Below are 11,915 nucleotides of genomic sequence, written 5' to 3' on the forward strand. Positions count from 1 at the left end.
CGTGTTATTTTTGCTGAATTTTGTAAAATTTGTTTGTTTTTAACAGAATTTGGGAGTAGTCAATTGGTCAAATTGATGAATTTTATCTGGGATGTTGATTATTCATTGAACCCAATTGATGAACTTACAACATTATGCTAAATTGCGTAGCTTTTGTCGTTAATTGTAGTATTTGATCAAGTGGGTCAATGCTTGATTATGCTCTAATAATATTTTTCTTTTTGATGTTGAATTATGAAGAACTAGGAGGGTTATGGGTAAGCTAATGAGGGACAAGTTTGATAAGTACTATGGAGATCTTACTAAGACAAATGTCATGATGTTAGTTGCGGTTGTTTTAGATCCTCGATATAAGCTTAGGTTTGTGAAGTACTCTTTTAAGAAGCTTTTTCCTCATGACTTTGTTAAGGTGGATGTTATGTGTGACGATTTGTATGACATTCTTAGAAAGTTGTTTAACTATTATGATGCTATTGTTGCCTCTTCTCTCAAAAATGATCCTCGTGATTTTAATCATTCTAGTATGAATGTTGATGGTCAAGAAAGCTCAAAAGGACCAAATAATGAGCAAATGAAAAAGTTTTATGATGAGTTTGATGAGGAAGATGGTGGAGGAGGATGGTGGAGGAGGGGTTATTGAAAAAAGTGAGTTGGATAACTATCTTGAAGAAGTTAGGGAGAAAAGGGTTGATGGGGATATGTTTGATATTTTGCAATGGTGGAAGGAAAAAAGTGAAAAATACAAGGTGTTAGCAACAATGGCTAAGGACATTTTAGCTATTCAAGTTTCTACCGTTTCTAGTGAGTCCGCATTTAGTACATCCGGCCGAGTACTTGATCAATTTCGTAGTAGTTTGGGGCCAAAGACGGTGGAAGCTTTAGTGTGTGCTCGAGATTGGCTTAGAGCATCTAATATTTGTGTGGATATTGAGCGGTTTTTAGAGGATGTCGAGAAGTATGAAGAAGGTAGTACTACTATTTATCATCTACTTATCTGTTTTAATATTTTATTTCTCTTACTAAGTTTATTACTTATCTTGTTTACTATTTTTCAGAATTGGGTGATAGTGGTATCACACAAGTTAATGACATTATTGGAAATAATTGATATGGTATAATTTTTATATTTTATTTCTCTAATTTTGGTTGTGATTTAATATATATATAATTTTTATATATATATACTCTTATGATTTTAATATATGTGCTTTTTTTTTACAGGGTATTTGTGAAGTGTGCTTCATGCTTGGAATCAAGAGATTTTAACTTGTAATAAAGTAGGATGTTTTATGATTTTATGGACTTTATGTCATTTTGTAAACTTGTCATTTTGATGAAGTTTGTATGGACTTTGTGGAACTTATTATCAAGACATTTTTAATTATGTAAACATTTTTCAATGTTTTTTTTTCTAAGTTCAGAGATTACAGGAAGCAGGTAGGTTATAGGAAGCAGGTTAAAATTTCAATAAAAATAGCTTGCAAAAAAAAAAAAAAAAAAAAAAAAAAAAAAAATCAGTAAAAATAGCAAGTAAAACAAGGAAAATAGAAACCGGGTACCCGGATTTGAAACTGGTACCCACCGGTTCCAATACCGGGTCCAAAATTTGAGGACCCGGTATAACCGATTCCAAGACCAGTTCCAAGTATCCAAGACCCGGTACAACCAGTTCCAATACCGGGTCCGTCAAAATCAACCGGGTACCCGGTTGTGCTCACCCCTAATATTTTCACCATAATTTGAGGATTTGTAAGCACCGTTTTGAATCGTTTGATAGTTAATAGTGCATAAGGACAATTAAATAGGTGGGTGTAATTTTGTGATTTTCATTCATTCCGTTTACAAGGAAATAAAATAGCGTTACGTCTTCGGCAGTAGTTGGCTAGTTGCATTATGGGATGGTGAATTGGTGATGGTCTCACTAGCGGATCCAAAATAACTTTATTAAAAAATCGTACAAAATACATGTGGAGTATAAGACTATAAGAGACCTATTATTCGTAACAATAGTCTCTTTGATCAAAAGTACTAATCTGCCATCTTTTAAAATAGGCGGCCTTTTTGAATTTAATACAAAAAGCGGGCTAATTTGTTGTGTTTGTAAACTACATAACAGTACCTAAGATATCGGATATTAGATACAGGCGGTGTTACTATAGTTCTTCTTTTTCCCTTTTTTTTTTTTTTTTCGTGAGGGGTACAGCTTAGATCCGACAATAGTGATAGTGAATTGGTGATGCAATAATATTGTTGTAGTCCTAAAAATCCATATGAGCGTAATTGATATCAAATTGAAAATAGTCATCTTAAGTTTAACATAATTACCTTTATCAAAACTTGTGTGTTCTTTAATATTACTATATACCTGAATTATGTACATGTCATATGACATTAGGTTGGATATAGTATCAAATTTTAACATAACGACCCTTTATTATTCTTACTGACTAGCATATTAAAACTTAAACTAACAAAAATAGCCTTTTATGACCTTTATTTAAACTTGGGTTCAAAGAGACAGGGAACAATTGTCGGTATGATAAGGTGTGTGGCTCAAATCGTTGTTAAGCCTAAAGCATCACCATTCACCCAAGAAATTGTGGAGTGAACAATGGAAAAAATTAAAATGCTGTCATGCAAATATGATGGAAAAGACCGCCCAAATCGATATGTAGCATCATTCGAAGGGCACATGTTGTTATACACCAATTCGGATGTCATTTGGTGTAAGGCCTTCCCAACAACCCTTCTGAAGCACCATCGGATCGGGCTGGTTTTCAAACTTGGAACATGGTTCTATTGATAGTTTTGAGAAACTGGTGGAGGTGTTTGCTAGCCAGTATATAAACAATAGTGCCAATATGTAAGCAATAGTGCTATGCATGCAGTGAACGTCTGGAGAATCGATGGCAGTGGTGCAAAGGGAAGATGAGTCTCCAAGACTCTAAGGGACTACGTCAATTGATTTAACAATGAAGCAAATACTATTCGAAAGTTCAGCAAGAAATAGTCGTTATGGCACTGATGAAAGGATTGAATGACTGAATTCAAAAGATATTTAACTCGGAAGAGTATCCCAAACCTGGAGGCTGTGTTCGGCAAAGCGCACGAGTGTTGGGTATCATGCATGTGGCCCAAACTCTTGAGAAGCCCAAATAAACCATCCTTCATGCTGGTATATGTCGGTGCTTAAAGGATAATCCACAAAACTCTTGATTTTTCTAGAAAGCCAACTTGCAATATTTTATAAAGAAGTTTAGAAGATTTTTCTAAAAAATCTCTACACTCCACCGACCTTACACAACTATAAATAGTTGTTGTATTGCTCATTTTTCCAATCCCCACACACACAAAATTGCTCAATCCCAATTACATAACCATACTACATAAAAGCGTTTCTACTAAATCCACTTTCTAATTCATACTTCCTCCTTTGTATAATTCCACTATTCTTCTTCATACTCCCTGTTATGGGGCAATTTTGTACAATGATTGACCGATAAGAATAGTCAACGATCGATGCCACAAGACCAATTATGATAAGTCAAAGTTGTTAGTGCTCCCTAAAATCAAGGAGAGGTTATGGGTCAGCAAGAATAAGTCTCCAAGGTGGTTTCAATGTATGTACACCCTAATGAAATCTAAGTACGTTGAAGGACCAAGTAAAAGGGATAATCATTACTCCCACTAAAGATGGGCACGGGCCCGACACGGCCCAATATGGCACGGCGGCCCACCTGTGGGCCGTGGGCCGTGCCGTGAACACAAATTTGGGAATCGGCACGGGGCACGGTGGCCGGCACGACACGTGTTTTATTCAATTTTTTTGTGTTTTCGGCTTATCGCACTTGTAATTTTTTTTTTAATAAAAAAATTGTTGCTTTTTGCTAAATTAATAAAATTATTTACATAAACTTAAACATAATTAGATAAATAATTTATATAACCTTAATTAAAATAAAGTTGTTCAAAACAAAATATATTAATATTAACATAAACATAAATTAATAACATTATTTATATAAAATTTAGTTGTACTAAAAAATATATATATATCGTTTATTTATTTACATTTATTATATATAAAAAAAAAGGTGGCACGGGTTGACCCGCGGCCCGGCCCGGCACGATCCGCTAGGCACGCCGTGCCGTGGGCTAGAGTGTGCCAAATTTTGGCACGGCACGCCCATCACAGCGGTACGGCCGTCGGCACGGCACGACCCGTTACCCATCTTTAACTCCCACTATCCAAGAAGACGGTTGAGAGAATCAAGGAAGCACTATGCAGCAATCACCAAATATCTCAGTACTACTAGCTTGGGGCTCTATAAATAGGGGATAACTTCCTCCCATGGGGGATCATCCGTGAGCCACCCAAAAATAGCCACTGTGATCCACTAAGTCCTATGCATGCTCCCACGTTAACCTCCTTCATTACCCTTCATAATATTAGATATCATAAGCAAAATACCTATATACACCCTGCCACTCCTTTATTACCACCTGAACGAACAACCCATTAGAAACCCCTAAACTACTATTGTTTATTCAATAATGCAAGCTCCACAGAAGATGACCTACTAGTTTAATTATACCTCGTCATGCAAAATACCCTCCTGACCATACTATTTAGCTACGTCCAAGCTTGTTATATTTATTTCTATGCATGCTTTATTGATATCGATTATTATACACATATTGTACTTGTAATCATTGGCTTTATGCCCATACTATATTGGATTGGTGGACTTATTGCCACTCGCGGTTTTTACCCATCTTCATTGGGGTTTTCCACGTCACCATATCGTGTCTCCCCTCTCTCTTTATTTTTCTGTCATTTACTTCTTACATCCAACATTCCTTATTTTAATTAAGTTGATCCGTAGCCCGTGTCCCACATCAAATCCTACTTGACGAAATTTAGCATAAACACTCCCTAGTGAGTTTTATTTGTGAGAGTTATATATTGTAATATTTCTCACCCTAAAAAATTAGGGTCTTTGTACTCTCATTTTAATATAGTGGATTTATTTTCATTGAGCTCGTTGGGTGTTAATTTTAATAGCTTTTTCTTGCCGTTTATACTTTGTCAATTTCTCGTTTAATTACGTTTCCGCTAGCGCTCCTACCCTAACAACGAGTATATTAAGGGTGAGGAACTCTTAAAAACGAGCAGCAGAGTGGCGCCAATAGAAGTAAGTCGACTTTAGTCTGATAAAATCGTACATGAGAACGGTAAACACAGTCAGCAAACTCAGCTGAGAGGAAGTGAGAGCCGACAAGAGAATGAATCCGGTAAAGGACTGAGCGATACAGCAATTATACTTTGATTGGGTTTAGTTTTATTGAACTATCAGTATGCAGTAGATTAAATTTATATTACCCGAGTTAATTGTGCAGTTAATCATTACACATTTCACATTTGTTTGTTATTCATACAAGTATCAGATTTGCTGTACAACATCAAACACTTGCAAGGACATTCTCTGAGAACCAACATGCACACATCAAGGACATTTCACAACTACAGTCTACATGATCTCATTGTGCTTACTCTTACACACTCTCGATAGAACCACCAAGCTTCTCCAAGTAAGAAATAGCAAGTGCAGCATGGAAAGCAGCCCCAATAGGAAAAGCTTCCTCGTCAACGAAGAAGTATGGGGAGTGCAATGGCTTATCCGATTTCAGGGTCTCATTCTTTATTCCGAGAACAAATATAGCAGCTGGCATTTTTGAGGAAAAGAAACTGAAGTCCTCTGCTCCCATGGTCAAGTGAAATACTTCCAACTTGGACCTGCCAATCAGTGCCTCCACAACCTGTGTCCCGTGCTCATGGAGTGCCTGATCATTAATCATCACAGGACACGGCATAGGCATGTCTTCCAAGAAGTCTACCTCACCATGGCACTGATGCACAGAAGATTGCATCTCCACAATCTGCAGTTATGTATTATTACTTTCATTTCTAATTCTATCATGTTGACAATATTAGGAAAATACTGGATGCAAAAGTATTACCTCCTTAATCCTGTCTCTCAAGTAGGTGAGACCTTCAGGGGTCAAGCTTCTAAATGTTCCTCCGAATTCTATTTTCTCAGGGATCACATTTCCTGCTTGGCCTCCTGTAAAGAAACCAACAGTCACCACCTGTATTATCCACGAAACAAACAGATTAGGCAAAATCAGCACATATTTTCCGAAACAAGAAGCAAAGATCATAATATGTAGATTGGAAGAATTTAATATGCATCTCTATGACTATTGCCTCCCTACTTTTATTGAAATTTATTCACTCTGATTAATATTGGGAAGTTTTGACTTGTTAATTTCGGACAATCGAAATAGAAATGTGGCCTTTGGTTTAGGGACACAGTATTATATATGTATCCTTGTGGTTGCAATTAATTATCAGGTAATGGTAATTGGTAATAACCAAACTATGTCATAGAGAGCTTTTTTTTGGATCATGACATCCTCAAATTAGGCCTACTATGGCTACTCATCTATCAATGCTCCTCTGCAGGTAAACAGTCCTATTCAGTGTTGAAAAATTATTAATTTAATAGATGCAGAGATTCCATATGATCTAAAAAACACGAGGGCACGAACTTGAGCCTGAGTTATGCATTTTGAGGGTCTGATCAAAGACTTCATTTTTTCTTCAGCTCATAAAAAAGGATTTCTAGAAGGATAGAGTAGCAATAATGATTGACAAATTAGGACAGAGCAAACGAGCATGCAATGACTCCCATTGTGCCTATTTTGAAAGTTAATATGCACAGAAGTAAAAATGAGACTTACCCCTGACTCAATAGGATTTGTTTCTCTAGAAATGATTTGCTGGAGTGCAATAATAGTTGATGAAGCTGCAACGATGGGGTCTTTACTGAGATGGGGATGTGCTCCATGTCCACCTTTTCCTGTAATTGTTGCCTTAAACAACCCAGTACCAGCAAGAACAGGGCCTGCCTTGGAAGCAATACTACCTGTGGGCACTGTTGGCAGGACATGTAGGCTGATGATGGCATCGACATCATCTAGAGCACCTTCTTTGATCATATGGTATGCACCGGCATTACCTTCTTCACCGGGTTGGAAAACCAACTTGACTGTGCCCTTTTTTATATTTACAATGAAAAAAATCAGCCTGCTGAAGCATAATCAGCTACTTTTGTGAAAATTTAGCTAAAATTTTACAACTGACCTTTAGCTGATCTTTCCTGCCTTGGAATAGCTTGGCTGCCCCGAGTAGCATTGCCACATGAGTATCATGACCACAGGCGTGCATCTTCCCATCATTTTTGCTTTTAAACTCCCAATCAACCAGTTCCTTCAAATTCCAAGTTGAATTTTAATACCAATATTGAATTCAGAAATCAGAAACAAAGAAAGTCATAGAGCTTGACAGTTCCTTTGCAAGCTATTGTGCTACAGAAAGTGGCTGCAGCAGTGCGTGCCCTACATGCTTACAGTCGGTATTAGATATAAGAAAATAATTTGATTCCGTAAAAGCTTTTATATGTTGCTAGTCAATGATTATTGTCTAGCTCTGCCTGTGTTAAGTATCGCCCATCTACACAGAAAAATTAAGGGGATAAAGCAGTTGCAATGACTTCTTAAATCTTTCTGCACCTTTCCTAGCCTGCTCATTCTCAATGAGAATATGGAAATTGGATAGTTCTTTTTACTTGGCAGCATGTGAGTTGGTATTTGGGAGCTTGGGACTTTGGCAAAATGAAGTCTGCTGGATGAAAGCACTATCCAAAAGCAAAGGTAATATCTTAAACTAAGCCCTTAGCCCATAACTTAATTAGCTAATTTTTGAGATGTTATATACAGTATTCAGTTATTTTCACCCTAGGTTGCAAAATCAATTAACCTTGCCTTTAAATATGAGAAATGTGTGTTGCTTTCTATTAAAAAATATGTGTTGCTTTGGTAATCATAAATTACTCGTACATTAGCAAGACCTCTAAGGCTGTAACTCAAAGGTCGGTAGTTTTTAAGGGCACACCCCTAAGGTAATCTTGCCTTTCGCAGGGTATTATTGACTTGTTTGCATTTTTGCACCAACAGTGACATGTTTGGGGAATAGTTATGGATGATTTAGCCTTTTCTTTTTCTTTCCTATCAAACTTGTAATGAGTAAAAAGTTACAATATGTAAAATGATTTCTTAAATTAAAGAGTGTAATAGATAAAGGTTTAGTACAACACGAACACATTGTGTTTTTTTTGTTTGGGCACACACTGCATAAACGGATAAACTTTAAAAATAAACTAGCCCGTGCAATACACATGTTAATTTTTTTTTTTTTTTGCCTCTATTTTGTGAGAGATCTTTACATGCACTCAAATACATATAGAAACAGGTACATTAAAGACAATTTTTTTTGCTCATTAATTTTATTTAATTTCTTCATTTAAAGATTTCACAGTGAGCAATAAAAATATCAAATTAGCTTCTATGTACACACATCCAGGTACGTATAACTGGTATAAGAATTTTTAGTATGTTCGTACTCCCTAAGAAAATTATACCACTGTTTTTTTTTTTATAAGTGACTTGGAGCCCCGGTTTATCACTTGATATTTTGATAAACAACTATTAGTGGTTTTAACGCAAGCTTGAAAGACAACCCGCGATTGTATCAAGGACATAAAATTGCCCAACAAAAAAAAAATGAAAGAAACAAAAGAAAACCTGCAAAGCAAGAGCATCCATATCAGCCCTGAGAGCAAAAACGGGCTTCTGACCCGACCCGATTGAAGCGATGATCCCTGTGTTGGCAACAGGCCATGCATACTGAATTCCCAGCGAGTCAAGCTCGGACCGAATGAGTCGACTCGTTTCGTACTCTTCGAACCCCAATTCAGGGTTCTGATGAATCGTCCTCCGAATCCGGTTCATCCATTCGACCAACTCCGGTTGTCTCGCCGCTTCCAAGAGCTCCCGACTCAGCGATTGCAAGTCCGAGTTCGCCCATTTGGTGTGGGTCGAGATTACTAGAACAGCCGTCAGAAGCAGTTTCAGTAACATATTCACCATAATTTGAGGATTATTTGTCCTTTATTTTGAATGGTTTGATAGTGCAAAATTAAAGGACAATTATCATGTAGCTGAGTCAGCCTGAGTGTAATTTTGTGATTTTCATTCATTCCGTTTTTAAGGAAACAAAAATAATACACTAGCGTTACGTCTTCGGCAGTAGTTGCATTTGTGAATTGTGATGCATTTGGATCAGTAATAATGTAGTACTACCTCCGTTAAATGTTATGTGCAAATTTGGGTATTATTTGTGAAATCAGCGTATTTTTGGTGCCCCCGGCCACACCGTACGGCATAAGGGGATTCACTAAAATAACGGAGTTCACCATAACTTTCCAAAAACGCGCGTTTTGAAAAATTCTGGAAACAGTCAGCAAAAAGCGTCTCACACACGCTTCCCAAAACCTAAAAACATGCCATTCATTTTCACTTTATTCCAGAATTTATTTCTAACTTTTTCACTTCTCACGCCGCCGCTTTTCACACTTTCTATTTTTCACCTCAATTTTCATCACTTTTACGAAATTCCATGGCAGACGAAGAACACAATTTTTCAGATTCTCAAGAATCAATGGAAATCGAAGAGATCGAAGGTTCATTCATGAATTTGGAGATCGAAAACAAAATTACAGAAATCAAGCAACTTCTATTAAAAAATATTGAACACCAAGGTAAGTAAAATTTTTCATCTGAGGTATTAAAGACCAAGAAAATCCATACTCAATCCCTGTAAATATTAGAAATTATGAGAAGTAACCTCCTAAGTAAAATTTAGTAACCCCTTATATAACACCCTCAGTAACCCTTTTAGCATTTCCTTATAATTCCCTCTAGTAACCCCCTCAAATACCACTGTAGTAACCCCCTCTGCTACCGCTCTAGTAACCCTAGTAGTAACCCTGTCTAGTAACCCCATTGAGGTAACTCCAGTAGAAAATTCACTAAACCTTATAGTAACCCACATTAAAATAATCCCAGTATTAACAACTCTAGTAACCCCCATTAAAGTAATCCCAGTAGTAAACCTATTAGAATAACCTTACTAGTAACCCTACTAGTAACCCCATAAAAGTAAACCCCTCAGTAACCCCATTAAAGTAACCCCTACAATACCCCTCTAGTAACCCTACTAGTAACTGCATTAAAGTAACCCCTTCAGTAACCCCTCAAATAACCTACTTAGTAAACCCATTAAAGTAACCCCACAAAAAACCCCTTTAGTAACCCCACTCAGAAACTCCTCCAAACACTCCTCTAGTAATCCCTCTAATAACCCCACTCACTAACCCCTTTATTAACCCCGTTGATAACTAGTCAGTAACCGCTCAAGTAACCCCATCAGTAACCCCTTTAGTAACCCCTCAAGTGACCCATCAATAAAACCTCTACTAACCCCATCAAAGTAACCCAATTACAGTAAACCCTTTAATAAAGTAACCCCTCTAGTAACCCCAATTAGGGACCCCTTAAGTAACCCCTTTACTAACACCCTTAGTAACCCCACTCAGAAATTCCTCCAGACACCCCTCTAGTAACCCCTTTAGTAACCCCCTTAAGTAACCCCTTTACTAACCCCCTTAGTAACCCCACTCAGAAATTCCTCCAGACACCCCTTTAGTAATCCCCTTAATAACACCTTAAATAACCCCCTTAGTAACCCCACTCAAAAATTCTTCCACGCACCCCTATAGTAACCCCTTAGTAACCCCTCAATAACCTCTCTAATAACACCCTTAATAACCCTTAAGTAACCCCACTCAGTAACCCCTCTAGTAACCTCCTTAGAAACCATTAAGTAACTCCAGTCAGTAGCTTCTCTAGTAACCCCAATCACTAACCCCTTTAGTAACCCCCTTAGAAAACCCTTTGGTAACCCCCTTGGTAACCAGTCACGCAGTCAGTAACCCCACTCAGTAACCCCCTTAGTAACCCCCTTAGTAATTGCTTATATAACCCCTCAATAACCCTTAAGTAACCCCTTTAACCATAGAGTAAACCTAGTAACCATTCTGTAATAATACTAAATAAATATTTTACATGATAAATGTACCTATATTAATTTTAATTTCTTGTACATTAACAGCAGAAACAGGTGACAACACAGCACCAGAAACAAGTAACAATTCACCAGAGAACACTTCAAGCACATTAACAGAAGAAAGCAGAAATGATAACATCCAAACACAACAGAGTAAAAGTCAACAAGAAGATTTTGATTTTACAGGAAGCCTAATAGGATATACTGTAGAAACTTTGGATGAAATATATGAAATATATAAAAAGCATGCATTTGCTATGGGATTTGGAGTAAAACAATCAACCACCAGATGGAGTCAAGGAGACAACAAATAAATAAGGGGAAAAGATTTTGTTTGTTCTAAAGAGAGCTTTAGATGCAAACCAAAGATTCAAAAAATTCCTCCTCCTGCAAATGAAAACAAGAAGAAAACAAAACAAGTTCCTATAACCAGAACAGGATGCAAAGCATTAATCAGAGCAAAAAAGAACAAGGAGGGGAAGTTTGAAATTGAAGAACATGTCATTAATCACAATCATGACTTAACTAGAAAAGTGTGGCAACATTTACATAGGTCAGAAAGAAAGATCACTGAAAACAAAGCAAAAGTGATTGATCTTATGGCAGAAAGTGGAATAAAACCAACAGAAGCATACAATCTGATGACCAAAGAAGCTGGAGGTGAAGAATTACTAGGGCATACTTTAAGGGACCATTTAAACTACATTTCAAGAAGAAAAATCAAAGAAATTGAAGGAGGGGATGCACAAATTGCTATAGACAGCCTAAATCAAAAACATCCAGAAGAAGAAGACTTTTTCTTCAGATTCAAACTTGGAGGTGATGA

At 37.0% G+C, this 11,915-nt stretch overlaps 1 protein-coding gene across 1 annotated transcript; it reads right to left on the minus strand.

Moving 5' to 3' along the window:
- Positions 1 to 5,392: 5,392 nt before the first annotated feature.
- LOC145572580 (IAA-amino acid hydrolase ILR1-like) lies at positions 5,393 to 8,915 on the minus strand. Its single transcript, XM_081631547.1, has 5 exons — positions 8,707 to 8,915; positions 7,208 to 7,333; positions 6,805 to 7,119; positions 6,022 to 6,150; positions 5,393 to 5,940 (listed from the first exon to the last, which is right to left on the minus strand). The coding sequence occupies exons 1-5, from the start codon at positions 8,911 to 8,913 to the stop codon at positions 5,557 to 5,559; spliced, it is 1,161 nt and encodes a 386-aa protein (XP_081487673.1). The 5' UTR covers positions 8,914 to 8,915; the 3' UTR covers positions 5,393 to 5,556.
- Positions 8,916 to 11,915: the final 3,000 nt, after the last annotated feature.

This window comes from Chenopodium album, chromosome 12, assembly GCF_948465745.1.
Source record: "Chenopodium album chromosome 12, dcCheAlbu1.1, whole genome shotgun sequence".
NCBI classification, from domain to species: Eukaryota; Viridiplantae; Streptophyta; class Magnoliopsida; order Caryophyllales; family Amaranthaceae; genus Chenopodium; species Chenopodium album.

What these genes read in the sequence shown, in the direction of transcription:
- LOC145572580 (XM_081631547.1), bottom strand. Translation starts at nt 8,913, where the DNA reads ATGAACCGGATTCGGAGGACGATTCATCAGAACCCTGAATTGGGGTTC. An exon ending in TGGATGCTCTTGCTTTGCAG is followed by an intron (nt 7,334 to 8,706) that starts GTTTTCTTTTGT and finishes TGGAATTTGAAG; the next exon opens with GAACTGGTTGATTGGGAGTT. An exon ending in CAAATCCTATTGAGTCAGGG is followed by an intron (nt 6,151 to 6,804) that starts GTAAGTCTCATT and finishes TGGATAATACAG; the next exon opens with GTGGTGACTGTTGGTTTCTT.